This window comes from Taudactylus pleione, unplaced genomic scaffold (assembly GCF_031769625.1).
Source record: "Taudactylus pleione unplaced genomic scaffold, aTauple2 ptg000329l, whole genome shotgun sequence".
In the NCBI taxonomy this organism is placed as follows: Eukaryota; Metazoa; Chordata; class Amphibia; order Anura; family Myobatrachidae; genus Taudactylus; species Taudactylus pleione.
The window spans coordinates 2,849,131-2,874,236 of record NW_028284730.1 but is presented as its reverse complement, the minus strand read 5'-3'; the positions used below and the strand labels follow the sequence as shown (position 1 = coordinate 2,874,236).

At 45.4% G+C, this 25,106-nt stretch overlaps 1 protein-coding gene across 1 annotated transcript in view; it reads left to right on the top strand.

Annotated features, from left to right (window-relative positions):
- The first annotated feature begins 406 nt into the window (after positions 1-406).
- LOC148509242 (cytosolic purine 5'-nucleotidase-like) overlaps positions 407-25,106 on the top strand; it is a 48,392-nt gene continuing 23,692 nt past the window's right edge. Inside the window, exons 1-6 of the mRNA XM_088443303.1 lie at positions 407-566; positions 10,152-10,225; positions 11,335-11,452; positions 14,485-14,580; positions 23,005-23,096; positions 23,197-23,254. Of these exons, the coding sequence (XP_088299429.1) occupies positions 424-566; positions 10,152-10,225; positions 11,335-11,452; positions 14,485-14,580; positions 23,005-23,096; positions 23,197-23,254 (581 nt within the window). The 5' untranslated portion in view covers positions 407-423. The remainder of the gene's footprint in view (positions 567-10,151; positions 10,226-11,334; positions 11,453-14,484; positions 14,581-23,004; positions 23,097-23,196; positions 23,255-25,106) is intronic.

Below are 25,106 nucleotides of genomic sequence, written 5' to 3'. Positions count from 1 at the left end.
CCACGTTAGTATAAAAGACCTTAGTGAGATGTGATTTGTGTGTCGCTCTGGTTGTGTTGCAGGATTGCTATTTAAGAGAAGAATGCAATTAAGGCGACATGAAACCAGAATAATATCATCCTTGGCAGCTGTTATTATAAAGCATTGAGGGAGCAGGAATAAACCCTATAGGAATGATAGACGTATAAGTAGTAACAGACTCTGTGGATGAGTGAAAGATACAGAATGAGTGTCAGACAGAGAATTGGGAACAGGAAGGATTGGAGGGAGGAGGGGGGGGGCTGCTAGAACAGGAGTAGGAGGGAGGGATGAGGCAGCGGCTGTCCTGTTCTGATAACATAATCTGCAGCATAAGATAGACCCTTGGACCTGTAGCTTTAGGGATATGACACTCAGAGTAGACGGAGAGCAGCGCTGAGCTGGATGAAAAGGTTTGTGGCCATGGGCAGCATCAGCAAGGAGCACAGTGTGGGCACTGATGGTCTCCAGGTGTCTGACCAGCATCCCAGCTCCATAGACCATAGCACTGTGGATTTCCGAACACTGAACAGGGACTATGACCACAGGTGAGTAGCAGAGTGACCTGCACATCCCTACACACTGATACAGTCATTACTTAAACCAAAAGTATGTTGTCTCAAAAGTCAGTATAACTATAAATCAATTTTAGTAACCCTTCTTCTAGACCATAAACCCAATATGGGCTATGTTTATTAGATCTACTACTGGCAGTATCTTTCGTTTTCCATCGCTTCTTGCAGCTCTTGAAATTTGCGGACGATACCACGGTTATTGGCCTCATCCGGGATGGTGAGGAGTTCGCTTATAGATGAGAGACTGAGTGGTTGGTATACTGGTGTAGTCGAAATAATCTGGAGCTAAACCCGCTAAAGACGGTGGAAATGATAGTGGACTTTAGGAGGCACTCTTTCGTGGTGCCTCCACTCACTATTACAGATAGTGTGGTGCCTGTGGTGGAAAACTTTAGATTTCTGGGTTCTGTGATATCCACGGACTTGAAGTGGATGTCCAATACGGACGCCATTGTTAAGAAGTCACAGCAACGGTTGTATTTCTTGAGGCAGCTCAGGAAGTATAACTTGCCAAAGGAATTGTTAATTCTTTTTTATACGGCAATAATCCAGTCTGTTCTGTGTACATCGATCACTGTATGGTATGGATCGATAACTAAACAAGAGAGGAACAGACTGGACAGAGTAATCAGGGCGGAGGAAAGAATTATTGGTGTCAATCTTCCTCCTATTAAAGAATTGTATCTGATTAGGATTGAAGGGCGAGCAAAAAATATTGTGAGGGACGGAACGTACCCGGCTACGACTTGTTTCAGCGCCTCCCGTTACAGATCGTGCAGGGTTAAAACTACTAGGCACTTAAATAACTTGTTTCCTCAGGCAGTTATTGTGCTGAATAATCAGGGATTAGCCTAGGGAATATTAGGTGCTGGCATCTGTGATGTATTGTATATTGGTATGTGATTGTTTTTATTTATTTTTATGGGTGTGTTATGGCTGCTGTTTTTTATATGTTATGGGAGGAGCAGCTGCCAAAATGAATTCCTTGTATTTCTGTACTTGGCCAATAAAATCCGATTCCGATTCCAAAGGAGGATACCGCCGGTATTCATCAGTATGTGCTGTAACCTCCTTACAGGGGTATTCAATATGGGAGCGATAACATCGTTTTTGCGTTAATATCGGAGGTATGACGTCACTATCGCAGGTTTTACTTTTACACCGTATTCAATTTCAAAGACTTATCGCAGTTTTGAAAAGTCTTTGATAAAAAAACGTGGATAACTTTTCACCATTGAATAGGTGTCGAAAAAAAGTGCAGAATTGCGGTTTAGGGGTGCAGGCTTAAAAAAAATAGCCTGCACCCCTGGGAATGACATTTAAAAAAGAACTGTGTCAAAAAAAGTTTAAAAAAAAAATAGGGACACCCCAAAAAATTATTTTAAAAATTGGGGTTAAAAAAAGAAATGGGAAAAAATTGTTTAAAAATAGGGAAATAGGTTCAGGGCTATTCTGCAAGTATGCGGCAGGTGTTTTCTAGAATAGAATTATAGCGGCAGGTGCACAAATGCAGAATTTTTAAAAACTTATTTTAGGGACTTAAAAATATGCTAGTACCCATTTTCATGTACCCTAAATTTGATGGGACCACTTAAAAAAACGAAAAAAATAACCTAAGTGCTCTTCTGCATCACTTCTTCAATGTCGAGAAAAAAACCTGCTGCGGCTATTTAAATCCCCGACTTTCAATTAAAGGCTAAAACGGGGGTACCCATAGTGATCCCCCATGTTTTTAGAACTTTAGGGGGGGTCCTACAATTTTTTTAAGGAAAAATTCGGAACTTTACGCAAATCCAACTTCGGAGTTTCCCGTTTTCATTAATTTTATATTGAATACGGGGATAAGCAGGAGCGCGCCCGATACTTTAACGCAGGTAAAAACTCCAATATGAAACGTTAACTTCGACAGTGAAGTTAACGTTTCATATTGAATACCCCTCTTAGGATCCTTGGTGGTGTCTTCCTCCTCCTCAGCACTCTTCTTATTAGTGTGAGAATGCAGATGTGCGTCAGATGTCTGCGAAGGCTCCCTGTCTGACTGACGCACATTGTTATTTATCCCAGCAGGGATCTAGCATAGCTGGAAAGGCTTTGCTGACCCTCATTGCTGGTTATAGACAGGTAGAGTCAGTTAACATCTCAGGGTTTTTCGCTGCTTGATAAATAGAGTTTAGCCATCATCTCTATAAAATGTATGGAGCCAGCAGTAAAGTGCCAGAGTAATCTCTGATTTCTCCAGCGTTAAAGCTTTCTTTCAATAGGGAGAATCAGTGACCGAACCATTTGCTGGAGTTTACAGTGGCAAAGTGCATACATTCGTTTTGGAATAACAAAAAAATTATCCCTTTAAATCTCCCAATCTCCATAACTAAGTTGTGGTCACCCTGCCGTGTAGCAAAATACCATTGTCACTTTTACCATTTGTTTTCTCAGTACCATCTACCTGCAAAACCACTGATATCCCACAACTAGAAACTGGTCACATGGGGGCATTGTACTTATGGAATGTTTATTTAAGACGAATACCAAGGCCATTTACACAGCACCTGTATATTGTTATGCAAATGTAATCATTGATCATGAATTATGTAATCACCTTCATTTGCATGCACTTTGCTTTGTGTTATCATTTGGTATAGTATAGCCATGGCTTTTTGCACAGGGAATGCCAAATAAGATATGCAAACAATCTAAATAACCTTTACATCTGTTTTATAGCTCTGAGTTTGCAGTGCATATCTGAGGGATGCTTTACCTAATGGTTATAGCATCCTATTGATAATGAGGGAAGACAGTGGCGCTGTTATTTAGTATATACACAGCATTCTGGCAGGGTCAATTTCATACTATTGTACTAGGGAGAACTTATATCCCTTTTACACCGGAGCTAAAACCCGGGTTTTTGAAGGGTTAACCCGGGCAGCGCCCTGGTGTAAAAGGGGAGAGAGTTGGATCGCCGGGTCGAGTGACCCGGCAATCCAACCCAGGTAACTAGCATGGTTTAACATGGGCGTAGCCCGTGAAACCCTGCTATGAGAACAGCGCACTCCGGGTCACGATGACCTGGAGTGCGCTGCTAGCCGGCCGATTGGTCCGGCTTCAGTGGCGCTTGGAGATGACGTCATCTCCAAGCGACCACTTTCACTCCGCAAAAGCCGGGTCTATGCAGACCCGACTGCGGTGTGAGCGGCACTGACTCGGGAATATCCAGAGTCGGCGCCAGCAAAATTCCGGGTCTGATCCGGATAGGAACTTTGTTTCAACTCCGGGTCAGACCCGGAATTTAGGTGGAAAAGGGGTATAACAGTGCATGTTTTCCAGGTCTCCTCACAGAATCACAAGTGAAATAATTAGCTCCACCTGTGGATGTTTTAAAATGTGTCAGGCAGTAATGAATACACCTGTGCACCAGCACCCACTAGGAACAATGGAGACCGTGCACTGTTAGTGCTCCCTGAGGAATGAGTTTGGGAAACACTGGGCCTGATTCAGACCCGTTCGCTATATGCGTGCGCTCGCAAGCGGCCCGATGTTCTGCGTACGCGCATGCTTCATTCTGCGCGTGCGCGAACTACTCACTGCGATCGCATACTGCTCGCTCACCCTGCAAAGACAGCCCAGTGTAATGAGTGACAGGACAGGCCGTTTGTGGGTGGTAACAGGGGCAGGACACTAATAACAGGGGGTTGGAGATGCGAACGCAGACGTGCCAGAGTGTTTCAACGCCGTTTTAGAGGCGTGCATAACATGTTCTAGCGAAATATTCTCATACCACTTTCACACAGAATTTTCCCTAATACCCGGCTTTTGACCAGCATTTAAGTGCCAGGTTGTTTTGCCGGTCACCGCTCTGAACCCCCTTTCAGACAGAAAACCAAATTACCGGATCAAACATTTCTACCCGGTAATTTGCTGATTAACCCGGGTATATTTTCTGTCTGAAAGGGTGAACCCGGATGGAAATTCCCTGGTCTCCGACTGGTCGAAATCCCGGTAATTACATCCCGGGTTGACCCGGGGGGCTCTGTTTACAGCTTGGTCTGTCAGTTAGGACGATGTAGAATATGGAAGGGTCACTGCACTAGTTCGAAGGATAGTATCAGTCTGAAAATCTCTAACCATCTGATGTCAGGATACTTATTAACTTTTTATTTTATAAGATCAAGGGGCCTATTCATTAAACGATAAATGGCCCGGTAACCACGCGGAAATGCTAGTTATTTAGGTTGCCGGGCTATTCATCATCAGGGGTCCGTTAGGTCCAACTGATATGCAGCAACCTTTCAGTTTTCGGAGTTTGCTTCTGAGAACAAGCGCCATCTTCAGACAGAGCTTGCTCTCATAGCCCCGCTCCTTCCTATGGGAAGGAGTTCCGGGGATGCGAAGAGGGATCCCTACGCCGCCATCTCACTGACCTCTCGGCAGCTTTACGCATGCATGACCTCGGGCCGACGAGGAGGAGGTAAGAAATGCAGCTACTTCTGTAGCTGTGACACTAACCGAGGGGACAGCTGCTTGTCAGGGCAGCTGTCCCCGCATCGGAGCAATACTGAATTGCTCCGGTGTCAAGTTCTCCCTGCTGCGAGTTGGATACTTAAGTATCCCTCGTAGCGAGACCATTCCTTAATCATCGGGGGCCATACGGCCTCCGATGATGAATAGGCCCACAAGTCTGTTGGTAATCAGAAGAGGAGGTGCTGCCGCTAATTATTAGGTTTACATCTACACAAAAAAGAAAAGAGGTTTGTACAGCAAATGGCGCACTCAAAGGGAGGGATGCAGCAAAGCCTCTCTGGCGATGTTGTATCCCACGATAAAAGTCCTGAATTGCCGTTACTTTGCATCACCGATGGATGGACGCCATCCCCATTCAGGCCTATTAGAACGGCAGTACCTACACTAGTGTATGATTTCTCAGGTGTTAACTTTATTAAATTGGATCAAGAGCAGAGAGATAGCCATTCTCCGGACAGAAAATAACAGTTTGCTGATCACACTTTAATAAATAGACCCCTTAATATATTTATACTTGTACACAAACAAACGATTAACTGACCTCACAGTTCCAGACCATGCTGCTTCTCATACATTGGGCTCTAAAATCACAATCCGCATTTTTAATGCGGATGTGATACATTTTTTTCCCTAAATTTGCAACGTGAAAATGAATATTTCATGTGAATATTGTCAATGTCCTCTTGCTGGGAGACGGACTCCAACTAATAGTCCGTCTGCACGAAGAGATGGAATCATAGTAAAGCATATGCTACCACTCTGCTTCCTGGCTCGGGACTCTGCAAACCAATGCACAGCCATCGGCCGACACAAGCGCCATCGGGTGGTGACAGATAGAGAACGTTCTCCAGTAAATTAGCGATATAGTAGCCAGTAGTAAACAATAGGCTAACAACCCCTCCCCCTGAAAATTGCTGTTTTCAATGGCCGTAATTATTGATTAATAAATGAAATATGCCCCATTAGGTGACTCCCAGCCATTCAGGATTTGTTCACACCTTTTGTCAGGAATAACTTTGACCACTTTGATAACAATTACACCCACCCCTCAAACTGCAGCATTCTGAATCATAAACATGCAGTTTACCACAGTATATTAATTTTATCTTCATCCAGATATGTGTCTAAGGGGCCTATTCATTAAAACATAATTATCACATGTGATAATTATGGTTGACTTTGAACTCATCATGCCTCCTCACCTAAACTATCACTTCCGAAAAACTGCTATTTCTACGAAGCCAGTTTTTCAAAAGTGATAGACTTCGCTCAGTTTTCACTGACTGTCTTCAAGTTGCGCATGCGCAGCTTGAAGAAGGCTGTGAAAAGAGCCCCCACCTATCTGCCCTCCCTCCAATTAACCCTGCCGGAGTCTGTCACCGCACCCCACATCCTCGTAAAGACAATGCAACGCCTGAGACTGTGCCCCCCCCCCGACCTACTGCATCGAATAGGTCACCCGGCACCGCTGCTGTGCGGGGGACCAACACGGCAAAGCTGATGCTGCTACCGCCAGAGAGCCCCCACCCCGGGCAGACTTGCTGGCTGACAACGCTCCTTCCCCAACCCGGTCACACTCACCCATTGTAGGACCCCCGCTGCCGCTGCTGTAGCCACCGCTGCCAACGGGACACTTTTTGCCGGCCCCCGTCACGCAATTTGAACCCCGAAGACTGCTGCTGCTGTGCCCTCTTTCCCCCGGCTCACAAGATGACTGTCCTGGGAGCCGGGAGAGAGCTGCTGCAGATAAGAGAACACAGCAGGGAGGGATCTGTTCAGATCCCTCTGCTGTATCAGATGCTGTGCGCCATCTCAGAGTGGCGAATAGCATCACTGTCAAGTTCCGAAAAAAATGCTTTTTTGGAACTTGATTAATTTCATAATTTCCACATGCACAATTGTAACCAGGAGATATCTTTTTATTATTACCAGTTATTTATATTGCGCACACATATTCCACAGCACTTTACAGAGAATATTTGGCCATTCACATCAGTCCCAGTGCTTACACTCTTTATTCCCTATCACATGCACACATACATACACACTAGGGTTAATTTTTTGTGTTGGGAGCCAATTAACCTACCAGTATATTTTTGGAGTGTGGGAGGAAACCAGAGTACCCGGAGGAAACCCACGCGAGCACAGGGAGAATATACAAACTCATAATTCATAATTTTCACCTGCTTTTGTGTAAATTAAGTGATGATGAATAGGCCCCTATATTACATAGCTTATATCCTGACCAGACATAAAGGACGTATATGAGAACTCACAAAATATCCGAACAAATAACCACAGGATGGATATTGTTGGCAAATTTCCAAGTGCAGTAACAGCTTTAAAAATGACGCATTTACGCCCAATTGTGTGTACTGCGCATGCTTATGCATCACAGTGCGCGTGCGCAGGCCAGTATTGCGAGCGCACTGCGATCACGTATGCAGATACAAAGCCATCGCAGAGTGAGGGATGGGACATCAGTGTTTGGGGGTGGTGACGGGGTAGTGGTTGCAGAAACACAGGTGTGTCTGTCCGTTTGAACGCCGTTTCCTGGGCGTGCATAAATTAGCCACTGTGATGGCATTTGCAGCTTGTGTACTCACTGCGTGCATCGAGACTTGCAGTTTCTGAGACAGGTCACCTGCTCTAATTTTGCTGTCATTCTGCGTGAGGGGCCGATGTTACCTGATGTTACCGATTTATACGCAGGTTTGTGAGGTCTTATGGATGTTAGAGGGCAGTAGTGGGAGTCTATGCCGGGTGAGCAGTTGCAAACATTAGCATATTTTTGCAGCAGAACTGCGTGCATAATCGCACCTGTGATCGCAAAAGCGATCTGTAGTGAATCAGGCCCTTTGTTAGCAACAAAGTTGTACTAAGTAATATGCACTAAACCAGGGCAACCATTCAGATGCTCACTTTCGTTGTCTAACTTTCACTCAAGAGAATATGTAAGGTTTCACCCTTCAAGCTCTATTTTGTAGAGAATTATGATATTTTGTATTGTTTTTTTTTTTTTTTACAAATTTCAAATTTTGTAGGATTGAAAAAGCAAACAAATTCCTCCAGCACATCGTATTTAACCGCAAAAGACATACATCCTACATGCTAATAGTAATGCAGAGATCTCAAGACCTGATTCACTACTGATCGCAACTGCGATTGCAATAACGATTACGCACGCAGTCTTACTGCGATAGTATGCTAATCCATTGCATCGCTATGCCGTCGCAGCACAACATAAGGACGCCCACTTTACCTTAAACACATCCGTAATCCTTATCAAGACTGCAAAACCATCGGTAACATTGATTACCATCATAGCCTCACGCACACTTGCACAAGCTCTGACCTTACTCAGAAATTGCTAACTTCATCGCACGCTATGAGTACTCAGGCTGCGAATGGCACCGTAGTGGATAATTTATGCACGCCCCTGCAACGGCGTTCAAACGCACTGGCATGCCTGTATTTCGCCGCCCCCCCCCCATCACCACCCACAAACGGCACTACCTGTTAATCACTCGCTATCCCGATTGCAGTGGCCGGTTCGCGCATGCATGTGCAGAACGCAACAGTCGGCCGATTGTGTGAGTAATTGCAGTTGCGATCGGTAGTGGTGGTCCTACACTACATGATAATAGCACCTATGTTGCTATATTGGGTAATACATTGAAGTATTTCTAAATTAAGAGCCAACTCACCTGGAAGCACCGAAGATCCTCCAATATGGCACTACAAGGATCAGCATACCCACCCCCAACATGCACCTGTGATAGACCAATAATTAATTTGAGTAACTACCATGCTGTGTAATTGTAAGGGATATTAAATGATTCTGTGATGAACAAGGAAGATAAATTTAGAGGATATTTGCCTATTTGTTTTTTATACCCCTCGATAGAGTTGCCAGAGGGGAGGTGCTGGTAGCCATAACAAATCGCGTCATCACGGTCATTATGGGGACGAGGCAAACTTAACACAGTTGTCCCTCATATCACAATGCTGAGAATCGTGCCATCGTATCCTGTCCAACCCACTTCACTAGGAATTGAGGGTGACCTGGTCTCTGCTTTGTCTATGTGGATACTCCAAAAATCGGATAGTGGATATAACATTCTGGCGCATTTCGCCATTAGCTTTTTTCTTTTCAGCTGAACATTATTAACATTATACTTTTTAGGCCTGTTTCAGAGGTGAACGCAGACAAGGCCGCAGCTGCGTATTTTGGTGGGTGGCCACCTGCGGTAGAAAGTCGTTCCCTAGTGTACATCTGTACGTGTGAATGTCCAATGACTGGGATGCCCACTTTCAGTGTCCTTAACACGCTGTAATACCACCTAATTCATCTATAGACGCCATTATCGGTTGCACCATCGAAACTTGCACCAGCTCTTTGGCAGTTGCAGAAAGTAAGCACTGAAAATGATGCCCATATATTCAAATAATAACTTTGTCTCCATCATAAATAAATTCATAATTCCCCGTTATAAACATAAAAGAGTGATAGAGAAAATAAATTTGCGTTAAAATAAAAAAATAGTATTGCCCTGGTAATAAAGTTATTTAATTTATATCGGCTCCTAACTAAAATAATAAATTAATTTTGGCTGCTTAATAAATACATTATTACCCCTATAATTAATAATATCCATGCTGTATCCCTAATAAATATTGACCTCATTTTTTCTGTTCTTATAGACCAGATTGTGTCTGAAGCTTCACGCTATGCTATCCTCACTACCAGGACCATGTTGATTTGGGTTGGGTATGATTCTGACAATGTCGACATTTTACATGTCGACATTTGGTGCCTGTCAACATTTTAACTGTTGACATTTTCAACCTTTTGACTACATCTCGTTGAGTTCAGTCCAGAAGTGTGAGTTTTCTGAACACTTGCCCAATTTGTATAGTTTTGCTTTTAATAAATTGCACAGTCTACAAACACATACAGCTGCACAAAAAAAGGAATTGCATACAGCAACTGCACTTTAGTGTGGAAATGTTTTTCCATATTAACTCCACATTTTTCCACAGGATTTTTGTTAATCGGAGCCTGGGATTGGAAAGGATAAAATGCTTTGGCTTTGACATGGATTATACATTGGCCAGTAAGTCAAAAATGTTTCTCATTTCTAAATGTATAATTTGGAAAACATTAACCTGGACTGCAAACTGCATATATTGATGACAGAGGGTTTACCAGTGGTGTAATACTGTATATGAAGTATTTGTACCATTGGTGTAATATTGGTGTAATATATGAAGTATCCTTGCCATTGGTGTAAGACATGAAGTATCCGTACCATTGGTGTAATATGTGAAGTGTCCGTACCATTGGTGTAAGATATGAAGTATTCATGCCATTGGTGTAAGACATGAACATCCTTACCATTGGTGTAATATGTGAAGTGTCCGTACCATTGGTGTAAGATATGAAGTATCAGTACCATTGGTGTAATATATGAAGTATGCATATGATTGGTGTAATATATGAAGTATGCATACCATTGGTGTAACATATGAAGTATGCATACCATTGGTGTAATATATGAAGTAATATATGAAGTATCCCTACCATCAGTTTATGATATGAAGTATCAGTACCATTGGTGTAATATATGATGTATCCGTACCATTGGTGCAATATATGATGTATCCGTACCATTGGTGTAATATATGAAGCATCTGTACCATTGGTTTAATATATGACGTATCCATACCATTGGAGTAATATATGATATATCCATACCACTGGTGTCATATATTATGTATCCATACCATTGGTGTAAGATATGATGTATCTGTACTGTTAATGTAACATATGGGGGTAAATGTAATAGGGTCCAACTTGCATTACAAGGTCTGAGTTATACAGAAGCCTTCACAGATCAGTAAGATCTGTGAAGGCTTCTGTGTGTAAAAAAATAGCAAAATGTAAAAAAAAAAAAAAATGTGGATTACCCCCCTAAAAGCTTAAGCAGCCCTGGACTCTGTTGAGCTTGTCCTGGTTCTTAAAATACAAGGGAAAAAATGCGTAGGGTTCCCCAGTATTTTAAGAACCAGCACCAGCCTCTGTTAAGGCGGTCCTGATTGAGAAAATATGGGGGGAAATGACGTAAGGGTAATTTACCCCTGTTCCCTGACCACTGCTGTAAAAAGACATAAATTGTATTATACGCATATATTTATATATATATATTTACTGTACTCTCTGCAGTGTACCGTTCCCCTGACTACGAACAGCTAGGCTTTGATCTGCTGCTGGATAGACTGGCCTCCATTGGATACCCCCATGAAATCCTTGAGTATAAGTATGATCCATCCTTCCCCACAAGGTTTGTTCATTCTGCAAAGTATAATAGGCTTATTTACTGAATATTGTACAGCTCATTTACACTATGTGTTTTTAATTGCCTGGTTAAATACGTAATGACTTTTCAGAGCTCTACCAGGGGAGGTGCAAAGGGGAAATCTGTGAAACCAGGGCAGGCAGGATGTCTTCTCACCATGCCCACTGTATGGTGATGTGAATCAAGTTGCAATGCTACAGTGGGCAAAGAATGATCACACAAATCACATGGCGATGGGAGGAGCATAATCAAGTGATTTGCTATCAGAATGTTGAGGTGTGAAGTGTATGTGGGGAGGTCTGATGGCTAGGTAGGGGGCAGGCTTCTCTTCCCTTTCTCTTTTCTACATAATTATGTAATTATAAACTGTAATGATTAATTTTTCTAAATTCAAGTAACTTCTTGTTTGTTCTATCCCCTTAGTATGACTCTATTGAATATAATAATGAAGAAAGGTCTGAGTGGTATGGTAGGGATGTGGGGAGGTCTGAGTGACATGGTGTGATGTGGAGAGGTCTAAGTGGCATGGTGGGGATGTGGGGAGGTGTGAGTGGTATGGTGGGTAGGTCTGAGTAGCATTGGGGGGAAGTGGGGAGGTCTGAGTGGCATGGTGGAGATGTGGGTAGGTCTGAGTGGCATGTACAGTAGGGGATGTGGGTAGGTCTGACTGGCATGGTGGAAATGTGGGGAGGTGTGAGTGGCATAGTGGGTAGGTTTGAGTAGCATTGAGGGCACCTTGGGAGGTCTGAGTGGCATGGTGGCAATGTTGGGGAGGTGTGAGTGGCATTGTGAGGATGTGGGGAGGTCTGTGTGGCAAAATTGGTATATGGGGAGATCTGAGTGACATGGTGGGGATGTGGGGAGGTGTGAGTGGCATGGTGGGGGTGTGGAGAGATCTGAGTGGCATGGTGGTGATGTGTGGAGGTCTGAGTGGCATGGTGGGGATGAGGGGAGGTCTTAGTGGCATTGGGGGTGTGTGGGAAGGTCTGAGTGGCAGGGTGAGGATGTGGGGATGTGTGAATGGCATGGTGGGAATGTGGGAAGGTCCGAGTGGCATGGTGGGTAGGTCTGAGAAGCATTAGGGGGATGTGGGGAGGCTTGAGTGCATAGTGGGGATGTGGGGAGGTCCGAGTGGCTTGGTGGGTAGGTCTGAGGAGCATTAGGGGGATGTGGGGAGGCTTGAGTGCATAGTGGGGATGTGGGGAGGTGTGAGTGGCATGGTGGGGATGAGGGAAGATCTCAGTTGCATGGTGGGATGTCTGAGTGGCATGGTGGGCATGTGGGGAGGTCTGTGTGGCATGGTGGGGATGTGGGGAGTTCTGAGTGGCATGGTGGGGAGGTCTGAGTGGAATGGTGGGGAGGACTGAGTAGCATTAGGGGGATGTGGGGAGGTGTGAGTGGTATGGTGGGGATTTGGGGAGTTCTGAGTGGCATGGTGGGGATGTGGGAAGGTCTGGGTGGCATGGTGGGAAGTACTGAATATCATTAGGGGGATGTGGGGAGGTCTGAGTGGAATTGTGGGGAGGACTGAGTAGAATTAGGGGGATGTGGGGCGGTGTGAGTGGCATGGTGGGGATGTGGGAGTTCTGAGTTGCATGGTGGGGATGTGGGAAGGTCTGAGTGGCATCGTGGGAAGGACTGAATATCAGGGGGATGTGGGGAGGTGTGAGTGTCATGGTGGGGATGTGGGGGAGGTCTGAGTGGCATGGTGGGGATGTGGGGAGATCTGTGTGGCATGGTGGGGATGTGGGGAGATCTGAGTGGCAACTGAGGAGTTCTGAGTGCTATGTGAGCGGTATAGGGTGAGGTCTAAGAGCTTGTGAGGGTGTGATGGCATGGAGGGGGCATTATGTGTCAAGTGGGAGTATGAGGGCATGTAGGGCTGTTGTGGAGTAAGTAACAAATGTGAGTTGAATGTGGTGGAATTTTAGAGCCAGTGATGGGCTTCTGGTTGCAATTTGGGATGAGTAATGTGGGGGTTCCAAGGTTACATTTAGGCTTATTTTCTGAATCTTGAAAGTAGGGGTAATTTGCTGGTCTTTTGGAGAAGTGTATTGGGTTACTCATCACCGATCTATGTAATTAAACAAATAAATAAAAAAGTAAATAAAATAGATAGTGCAGCATTAAAGCAACAGCCCCAAATAAGAAAAACACAGGTGTGTTTTCTAATATAAATGAATGTGACAGACAATAAGAATGTTGGTATTTATCATTTTCCCTTGTTTTTTTGCCAGTTGGTATTATTGATTTACGATTCTGGACTACCATGGCAACAACAGTCATATGGCACATGGTGTAGTGAGCAGAGAGGCTTTGGAACACCCATCTGAGCTGTTTGCACTGTGATATCCTCTTTCCCTCACCCCTCTGGCATCACATGACATGCTGAGAGCTGACAGCATGTGTCTGTGCAGCAGACTCAATGTGTCTGTCTGCCAGCCATTTTGTTTTGCCAACCAGAGAGATTTTGAAAATTAGATAATGATTTGCAGGCGGATAGCTAAGAAAATTGATCAGTTGCATGATTTAAAGGTATTTAACCAGCTATTAAAAGAAAAAGAAAAAAATCTCTCTTTGCAGGATTGCTGTTTTCATAAGATATCTGGTCAATTGTGGGTGTAGTACCATATCACACCTGCAGATGGTGCAGGGTATTTTGTCATCTATGAACAATCTTTTTTGTAGTACTGCTGCACTATAGAAACAATAGCATTGCATTATATTACCAGAAGTGTGGCTCCACAACACTGAATACAAGGGAGATTCCTTACTTGTTTCTCTTATGACATCACAGTCCATTTTCCTCCAGGGTATTGTGTTCTGTTTACAGCTGATAACGTTATCCTACCAGACACATGACGCAGTATTACTTACACTGCTGTACTGATTATGAGATGACACAGCATTATTCATCCCACCCTATATAATGATCGTAATAGCTGTTTCCTCTGTTTTGTACAGCTTACATAATTAAGTGCTGATTATAGAGTAACTGTGTTCTGTGTCTCTGGCAGGGGTCTGGTGTTTGACAGCCTATATGGAAACTTGCTGAAAGTTGACTCTAATGGTAATGTGCTTGTATGCACTCATGGTTTCCGCTTCTTAAAAGGGTGAGTAATGGGGGCCTACAGTATGCAAATGTACCTCACGCTTTTCAGACAGAGGGGTCTATTTACTAAGCAGTGTTAGGAGACAGAGAGAAAAAGTGATAAGGTGCCAGCCAATCAGCTCCCAACTATCATTTTTCAAACAGCCTGTGAGATGACAGTTGGGAGCTGATTGGCTGGCATCTTATCACTTTTTCACTCTGGGCCTGATTCAGAGCCGGACGCTATTTGCGCTCGCTCGTTCAGAAAAAGGGGCCGGATATTTCAATAGAGCGCTCGCTCTTTGCGGTCTGTTGACGCCTCTATGTCTGAACGAGAGAACGAAACATGCGCTCGCTATTTTTAAAAAAACGCCCCCTGGCCTCTCGCATCCTACGTCATCTCCGCTATTTATTAGATTAGTCGAGTACATCGAAAGGCGTATGAACTGCTCGCAGTGCTTGTGGTAGGATTTTCCTACCGCAATCATGCGAGCAGTTCAGGCTAAAAGACAACCAGGTGACGTGGCCGATGACGCTGCTTTGTTAATTATGCACACCCTTAAAACGCCCGTTTTGACCGTTTGGCACGCCTGCGTTCGGATCTCCACTCCCCGTTTTCAAGCACCTTCCCCTGTTACCACCCACAAACGCCTCATTCTGTCACTCAAATTAGCAGGCATTCGCTATTTTGCGAGCACACAATTTCCGACCGCAATGACTGGTTCGCGCATGCGTATTACAACCCATACGCATGCGCAGTTGTGCGAACATCGCTCGGAGCGAAAGAGCGGCCGCTTACGAGCGGCTCTGAATCAGGCCCTCTGTCTCCTAACCAGGGCAGTTTCTAGGGTCTGAGACTCCCAGTGCGAGCAGTCAAAATGCGCCCCCCCCCTCCTTCAAGAAGCAGTAATATTGTTGAGCGGGGCGTGGCCTCATTGTAAGGGGGTGTGGTACCACAGTAAGGGAGCGTGGTCTCGAAAGACCACAGAATGTCAGCCGCTGTGACTACTGAGCCCAGGGGTGGCTAACCTGTCAGAGGCAAAGCGCTGAAAAATATATGTAGTTAAATTATAGACAGACAGCATGCGCGCACCCTCGGCGCGCGCTCAAAAATTGGGTTGTGGCCTAGCTGTCACAAGCCCACGCCGCACTTGTGTGTGCATGCCTTTGGTGTGACATTTGCAGAAGTATGACCTTGTATCACACCCATTTTTAGTCAGGTTGGGGGTCGAACCCAGCCCATTGAAGATACAAGCCATAGCCACATAAAATACACTGAAATAAGCCAGGTCCACATAAAATACACTGAAAAAGCCACTGCAGGATTACACTGCAACAAACCACTTCCACATAAAATATATTGGAAAAGCCAGAGGCACATAAACTACGTTTTAAAACCACATCCACCTCAAATACATTATTAAATCCAGAACCACATAAAACACATTGAAAAAACAAGATTCACATAATACACTCTTCATTCCAGCCCCCTCCCTTGCCATTCCATCCCGACAGGTCTTAGGCTTCCCTCCCACTGGCTCTCAGGCAAAAGTGCCAATTATGCAGTGCCCCCTGTAGTTGTCCCCATATGAAGTGTCCCCTGTATTTGTGCCCCTTATGCAGTGCCCCCTGTATTTATGCCTCTTATGCAGTGCCCACAGACTATACAGATATTACACACACATGCTGCAGCCTGCACCCCCCCAAGTGATATTACACACACATGCTGCAGCCTGCACCCCCCCCAAGTGATATTGCGCACACATGCTGCAGCCTGCACCCCCTCCCCCCTTCGCGGAGGTGCAGTTACCTGGTGAAGCTGCAGCACATGCTTGTCCCAGTCCGGAGTGCGGCAGATGGGAGCGGACAGCCAGGGTCCACTAGGCTGAGACTGGAGTCTCAAACGGCATATGGAGGCATAGAGGGCAGAGAAGCGGGCCCTCCTTCAGGAGTCCTGCCACATGACAACCGGGGGGAGTGAAGGACGGAGGTCTCACTCTCAGCCGGCGCCCGGAGTGTCAGTGCGGCTGATGTGAGCGCCGAGCGGGTGGAGCGGCATCCTGTCATGTGACACCCATGAGTACAGTAGGGAGGTGGCGATTGGACGCTGACAGCGTGGCGCGTATTTTGTGATCATTGATAGGGTGGAGCGCCCCGTGCGATTGCACTGGTCACCCGCCCCTAGAAACGGCCCTGCTCCTAACACTGCTTAGTAAATAGACCCCAGAATTTTATACCAACCCATGAAACCAAATATAGAAAATGAGATATATGTGGGGAAAAGAAGACACAGCTCCTGGAACCTGATGGCACAGAACTGCTCCAGCCACACTATAGCCATTAGGGACGCCCTAGGCCCTGGGGATCCCACCACAAGGGTGGTGTTGTGCATTTCAACCACAACTTAAAGGGGTGTCCCCATGACCGTTTCTTGCCCCACCCAAAGGCCGCTAGCTGCAGTGCTTTCCTGCTCTCCTGTGACCTGTCTATGACTAATAAGCATATTAGCTACAATACATGAACACTCAGGGCTAGTGCAGAGATGAACGCAAGTCGGCTGTATTTGATCTTGCCGCGCACAGTAAATAAATAAGTATATTCACCAGCATGCCGATTTGTACGCATCTCTGCAGCAGGATTGCTCTATCCGTACTCTTGGTTTCATAGCTGTCATCATTGTCCATGTGCATTTGTTGCAAAATATACATCTGAAAACTGGTATAATTAATTAAACGTATGCACAACTCAACACAGCCCACATTTCCGTTATCACGTGGACTTAGCCTACATGCGAGCGCTCCATTACCCAGTGGAATCCTTTCTGCCAGAAAAGGATATATGACTGAGTTGTGTATGCCATAGCATCGCAAGTTATTGCGTGTGCTCAGCGTGCGCACTGGAACAATATGCAAGATACGTCCACAAAACCGAACTGTGTTCAACATGGATCAGCCCCGCTGCCTTTAACAAGGTATCCCCATTCCAAACGCCAAATTATCACACTAGCATAAAGTGCTCCACTGGGGAATCCCTCCTGAAAATTAGCGGCATGTGAGCATAATGGCGTAAATCTCTCTTGAGTGTCTGCCTGGAATCAGAAGACATCTTAGGATAATGGGATAAATGACAATGCACTTTGTGTGAGGTTGATAGAGAATTTGTAGATTCCACAGCATACTGCTCCCAGCCCTCCATGACTTGCTGTTAAGCACCTTTACCTCCAAGCCCAGTCCCCAAGTCCCCTGTTCTGTTGTTGTTCCACTGGCCCTAATCCCGTCCACTGCATCCCTATAGCTATTTACCCCTTCCCTCCCTCCTCTCAGCTCTCTCTACCCAGTGGCAAGCAACAAACCACACCCAATATCCACCCTTATTCTTACAAAGAGGATGTACTGCTCCACCCTCGGCGTTTGTCATCCTTCGACCCAAATTGGCCCTCTGTTTTCTTAATGTCTAGCCTGACCAGTCCCACTGCGAGTTCAGCTGCAAGATGGATATAAGGTCTGGATTCAGAGTGGGATATCTGGGGGCTGCTGTCATGATGCTAAATTCTTGCCTGCAGATCCCTGTAGGTTTAATATTTCTATAAATAAATCCATTGTCCAGTGGGCAGAATTCCTCTCCGTCTCCTCTTTGTCCTCTGAATGTCTCATGTGCTGACCTGTGTCATGGACGCTCGCCCTGACAGTTTAACATGTGTCACCTCTGCTGGGATAAACCCTATTGCAGAACATGCATATTACAGAGGCATTTTTCTTTCACCTTGTTCTTCTAACCAGGGCTGCAGTTACGCAGGAAACGTGTTTCTTGGAGTTCCTTTTGAGGAAACGGAAAGTGAAGAAGGAGCCAGATGTATTTTTCGGGCTGTCCTAAGCTTTCCATATGACATATCTGTTAAATACTTATCAGCGTAGTCTACAAGGCAATATTGCGCAGACGTAATCAGTCATTTGCAATTTATTAGTAGAAAAAAATAAATAGGACAAAAGTGCTTAAGAATTCTATATAGGATAATATACCCCTTTCTATAAGTTAGAAGGATATTATATTAACACAGTGGTTCCCAAACTGTGCGCCGTGGCATCCTGGGGTGCCTCGGGACACTTGCAGGGGTGCCTCAGGTCACACTTGCCCACTCTCCCTGATTGTCAGGGAGACTCCCTGAAATAGTAGCAATCTCCCTGTCTCCCTGAACAGTCTATCAATCTCCCTCATTGCACCTTACCCCCAATTATGAAGCTAATATATATATATATATATATATATATACAGGGGCGTATCTACCCATTGGCCAGGATGGCACTCGCCAGGAGTGCTGGCCAATGGGGGGCGCCATCTTGGGGTGCCATCCGTGGCCAGTGGGTAGAATCAAGACTGGTCCGTCTGTGGCTCGGCGGCTCCTCAGTGCAGCAGAAATAGCAGCAGCAGAGATGAGGCGCACATGACGCGATGACGTCATGCGCGCCTTGTTCAAAGAAAAAAAAAAAAGCTTTATTTATTCTATGTACCTACCAGGCAGCCGCCGACAAGCGATGGCAGCTGCACAGACCTTGACATCTAGGAACTTCCTAGATGTCAAAGTCCAGGCAGCCGCCATCGCTTGCCGGCGGCTGCCTGGTAGGTACATAGAATAAATAAAGCTTTTTTTTTTTTTTTTAACAAGGCGCGCGTGACGTCATGTGCGCCTCATCTCTGCTGCTGTAGTCGGTAAGAATTTGTGGGCTGCGGGGGACTGGTGGCTGGATGGTGGGGGCCAGGGACTGGAGCCGGGAACTGGATGCGGGGGGTCAGGGACTGGAGCTGGGGCCTGGATCCGGGGGGCCAGGGACTGGAGCCCAGTATTACAGGCAGGCTAATGGCTGGGGAGACAGGAGGGTGATGGCTGGGGAGACAGAAGTGGAATGGTGGGACTGGGGAGAGTCAAAAAGGGGGCTGCCTGAAGAAACAGAAGGAGGTGCTGGCTGATAAAACATGGAGACTGGCTAGGGATACAGAAGGAGGGCTGGCTGTAGAGACATTATAAGTACAGAGTAATTATCCAGAAAATATGGGGGGGAGGGGGGCACCAGTCCATTACTTTGCCAGGGGTGCTCGGACCCCTAGATACACCCCTGATTATATATATATATATATATATATATATATATATATATAATTATATATATACATAAACAGAGATATGTACCTTCAAATGGGATCATTAGTATAATTTCCCTGCACTGTTTATAAGGCACAATGATCCCCTATGGCTACAGGTATTTTCTGATAAGTGTCAGTGTGTTTTCATCACCAAATACATCTTACTAACTGCTTTGGGGCTCATTTACATGTGGCTGTAAGTCAATTTTATAACACGCCTCTCAGATAAACGTCTACTTAACCGCCGCGCTCATAGGTGTTGCTTTCACAATCTCCCTGAAAAGCTTTTTCAAAAGTAGGCAAGTATGCCTCAGGTTAGTAGTCCAGCACCAAATCAAATTCTTTATGGTCAATGTAATGTAAATATGTGGACAAACAGAAGCGTAAAACTGTCCACCACCACATAACTGAGCCTAGGGATGACAGGTGTCATGACCAGAGGTGTTGTACTTGGCGGTTCGTGGTCTCTGCCTGTGCGGGTGTTTTGGCGTGGTCCTACTGGTGGAGGAGATGCTGGTGTCTGGAGGTTGGCGCAAGGTGCGCGTGGTTGTTCCAAGGGTACATGCCATCTGGTGACAGGGGAGACTGGCAGCGCTACCGCGCTGGGGACTGCTGGGTGCCGCCATCTTGGTTTTGGGCATGTGACATGAATAGGCCAATCAGGTTGGAGCTTCTGGCATGTGACTCTCAGCAGCCTATCATGCACTTTCCCATGATACTTAAGGGTGTTCAGCACACCCTCTAGCTGCCAATGCAACGTGTACACAGCGCAAGCTGTGTGAGAGTTCCCTGTGCGCCTTAGTTCAGTGTGATTATTGCAATCTCAGAAGTTCTGTTTCTTGCTCTGTCTCCACCTCAGGCTGACCCCAGATACCCGCATCAACCCTGCTATATCCCATTACTCACCCCACGGTTTGTGGTCCCTTCAGCTCTCCGCACTCAGAGCCCACTCCAGCACTTCAGACCTCTGTTCCTCAGTCACATCTCCATTGGACTTTGGACCTCATTCAGAGCCGGACGCTATTTGCGCTCGCTCGTTCAGTAAAAAGGGGTGGCTATTCAAATGAACCGTTCGCTCTTTGTGGTCTGTTCATGCCTCTAGGTCTGAACGAGCGAACAAAGCTTGCGGTCGTTTTTTGGAAAACTACGCCCCCTGGCCGCTCGCATCTTACGTCATGTCCGCTATTTATTAGATTAATCGAGTAAATCGACCAGCGTATGAACTGCTCGCTATTCTTGTGGTTGGTTTTTCCTACCGCAAACTTCCGAGCAGTTCTGACTATAAAATAACCCAGTGACGTGGTCAATGACGCTGCTGTTTTAATTATGCACACCCATAAAACGCCCGTTTTGACCTTTAAGCACGCCTGCGTTCGGATCTACACTCCCCGTTTTCAAGCACCTTCCCCTGTTACCACCCACATACGCCTACTCCTGTCACTCAAAATAGCAGGCATTCGCTATTTAGCGAACAAACGATTTTCGGCCGCACTGACTGGTTCGCGCATGCGTATTAAGATCCGTACATATGTGCAGTTGGGCAAACATCACTCGGAACGAACGAGCGTCCGCTTACGAGCGGCTCTGAATCAGGCCCTTTGTTTTCTCTACCTAAACACTTGTTTCCAGCTTCATTAATTGGATCCTGGGCCTGATTCAGAGACGGTCGCTCTGACAGAGCGCTCGTTCTGAATCAGGGCCGGTCTTTTTTTTTTTAAGAACGGCCTCCTGGCCGCTCACATAGCTGTGGGTGACCACCCACAGCTATAGCGAGTGGCCATGATGATGGTCGCGATGGTCTTGACCATCGCGACCATCAGGCTTGCGACGAGACCCTTGTGGTATGGTCTCTAACAGAGCCGGAATCTCTCCACTGACATCACTTGTGATGTCAGTGGGGCCGGCCCCAAACGGTAGGCGTTCTCATGGGAACGCCTCTGTCTGGGCAGCCACCCCCCCGGCCCGCCCACCAAAGGGAGCGTGCTGTCACTCAACATCGACAGCATGCCCCCTTTGGTGCGAGACCTGGAGCGACGGATTGCCCTTCGATATCTCGATCTCGCGCATGCGCTCTGGGCCACCATCGACCCGGTTGTGAGCGCTCAGCGCTTGCGACCGTGTCTGAATCAGGCCCTCTGTTTCCCTGCCAGTCATTTGTAAATCAGCCACACATCAGTTGGATTTGTTTTCTGCCAGTTTATATATTTATCACCGTTTCATGAATCATGATACTCCTATTAAACCTGCTGCATCAATACTGCAAACCCGTTCCAGTTTTCTCTCCTGCATCCACCCCGGGTTCAAAAAATAATCCAAACCTGACAACAGATACGCACAATTTACTTCACTTTACTACTTCACTACATTTTTTTTCTGAATAACAAACTTTCGGCTTAGGGTGCCATGAAAACAATGCTGATACACTAGGTTGCCGTGATTCAAAAAAGTTTGGTAACCCACTGTATAGGAGTTTCATGACCAAATAAATGCACAGGGTCACAAGCCGTAATAAATTCTGGGCCTCATTCTGACACAATTCCATAAGCCGGCTGCGATCGGAAGTCTAATACGAGTATATGCATGTATTCTGCAATCCTGTACGCAGCAGACTTGCGAAAATAGGCTAATGGCTCAGCTGCCGTCTTGGGTACTGAGAAGCCCACCTCCAGTGTCTCACGTCTGCCGCTTACGTACAAATGTGGAAACATCGGTTGCACATAGAACCTCTGAGCAAGCCTATGCTGTCTCAGAATGAGCGCCCAGAAAATGGTCCCGACGCGCCCACACCACGTTACCTCCCCCAAACGCTGACTGCCTGTCACTCTCTTTGCAAATAAAACCTCTCTGTAACCACTGTCGCTGGTCCATCGATGCATTTGCGCATTTATGACTTTGCGTATGCGCAGTGACAACAAATTGCTCCACTGCAACCGACACTGCGTGCATCTCTGTAAGAGGCCCAATGTCTGGGAGACTCCGATATTAGAGGGGAGATGATCTCCCAGATACAGATCCTGATCTGATGTTGACTGAGAGCAACTGTTGTTTTCTGGCATAAGAATTACCCAACTGACCATTGGTGCATGTATGGACCTCTCGATTGTGTATACTACTTTTGGTATAATTAGTATTTCTAATGAATAAGGTTTCCTGATGCTGTCAGTAACACATTTATATGCTGTTTCTGTGTGGGTAAATAAGCTGCTTCATATACTGTAAATATAACTAATACAGACGGTGCTGCCTTTCAGCTTTCCCCAATCCCTACTGATTCCCTCTCTCACCATCTAATCCTTTTTCCATTCAGGGTTGAAATCTGGAGTAAATACCCAAATAAATTCATCCAAAGAGATGACACAAAAAGGTACCATGTCCTCAACACACTCTTCAACCTGGCGGGTGAGTAGCACTAACAGATGACAGATTTTCTGTAATTAGCATAATTCGAATATCTGTAGAAGAGAGCCATATTGGTCAGTTGTGCTTTTCCTCATTACAGAGACTTACCTCTATGCTTGTCTGGTGGATTTCTTCACTGACTGCTCCCGATATGTTAAGTGAGTATCCTCCCGATCACCGCTGGAAATCATTATATTAATCATTATATTATTCTATTCCGATGAGCAGTACAGTACTGTTTTCTTTCTAGATATCACACTCAGGATGCCCCATATTAGCAGGATTAATGGTAATAGACAGATGGAAAATTTGATGTTATTTGGCACATGGAGGATAGAGGGCAATGTGTTTAATGTGGGAAACTATTTCACCTTATTATCTTTCTTTATATAGCACTGACAGAAGTCTTCTGTTTAGGAGTTGTCTGTCCTCAGTGACTTTATTGTATTGGTTTATTATTCGTATCCTCCAGTGACTTTAGTAAATACATGACATTGTCATCCTAGCTCGTCTCTGCGTGTCAGCTATATCTTTATTCTACCAGGGAGAGTTGTTTATTTCCTATGCCTGAGATGCAATACAAAGCTGCTGTAACTATAAATTGTATGCAGTGCAGAGGGCAGAGCTGTGCTTTGCTGTGCCCAAGGTCATAAAACTGTGATTGTCATACTGTATAATAGCTGAAGGTCACGGAAAATAGAACAATGTATTTAGAAAACATTGCTGGAGAACACATAGAAACCTATAAATGAAAGACATCTGGTGGAAAGTCCATTGATCTATGGGTAATGGGCCTGATTCACTACCGATCGCAACTGCGATTGCAATAGCGATTACACTGTACAACAAATTAATACTTTTTAATTTGTTTCCTTTCTAAAAATAGTCATACATTACTATCTTTTGAGCTGCACTACTTGCACCATACTGTATGTACATTAGTAATATAGTCATAGTGAACAGCTATTTTAAAATAATCTGATATTTTCTTAATAGAAAATAAATAACAGTTGTTTTAATTCAATTAATCACAAATAAGAACACAAAACGAAACAAATATACAGCATACGAAACATACAGCATATGAAAGTACTATGTAATATAGTGACCTATCCATGGGGGTGCTTTCTCTTTGCTTGTCACCTGTACTCCTCTTCTGGGGCATCTCTGGTCACTGTCCAACAGTAGTGATCACCTACCCTGATATCTTTGTTCCATTGCTGAAATGTCTTGGTGGAATCGCTCCCTATGCTTGTCACTCAGTGCACCACAGTTATCTTGTGTGGGTAATCCCGTGAATCGCATATATTTGAATAGGGAAGGGGACAAATAACTGATTCATTTAATTGGGTCATTAGGCCCCGCCCCCTCTGTGCAGAACGCAGATTGCTGGTAAGATTCTCTCCATTCTGCCCACTTCACTAGGAATACCCCTACATCGTCATAAATGGGCTATATCTCGGAACTCAGAGCTAACTGAGAGTTTTAAATGTCATATTCATTCTTTGCATGCTGAAATGAATTAGAAGTAACTATTTTCACAGTGGAAACATTTTCATTGTTGTGCAGTGTTAAGCACGCAGTTCAACTGTGATAGTATGCTAATCCATTGCGAGCGCTATGCCGTAGCAGCATAACATAAGGGCGCCCACTTTACCTTATACACATCTGTAATGTTTAGCAAGGCTGCAAAATCATCGGTACAATTGAGTACCATCGCAGCCTCACACACACTTGCACAAGCTCTGACCTTACTCAGACATTGCTAACTTCAGCGCACGCTATGAGTACTCAGGCTGCGTATGGCATCACAGTGCAACAGCATTGAAACGCACTGGCATGCCTTCGTTTCGCCAACGCCACCACCCACAAACGGCACCTCCTGTCAATCACTCTGCAACGGATCTGCGTGGTCACTGTGGCTCGCACACGCGCACTGCGATGCATATATTATTATTATTATGATGTCACTTGATTTACTCATCCAGTATAAAACTTCAGTACCAGTGA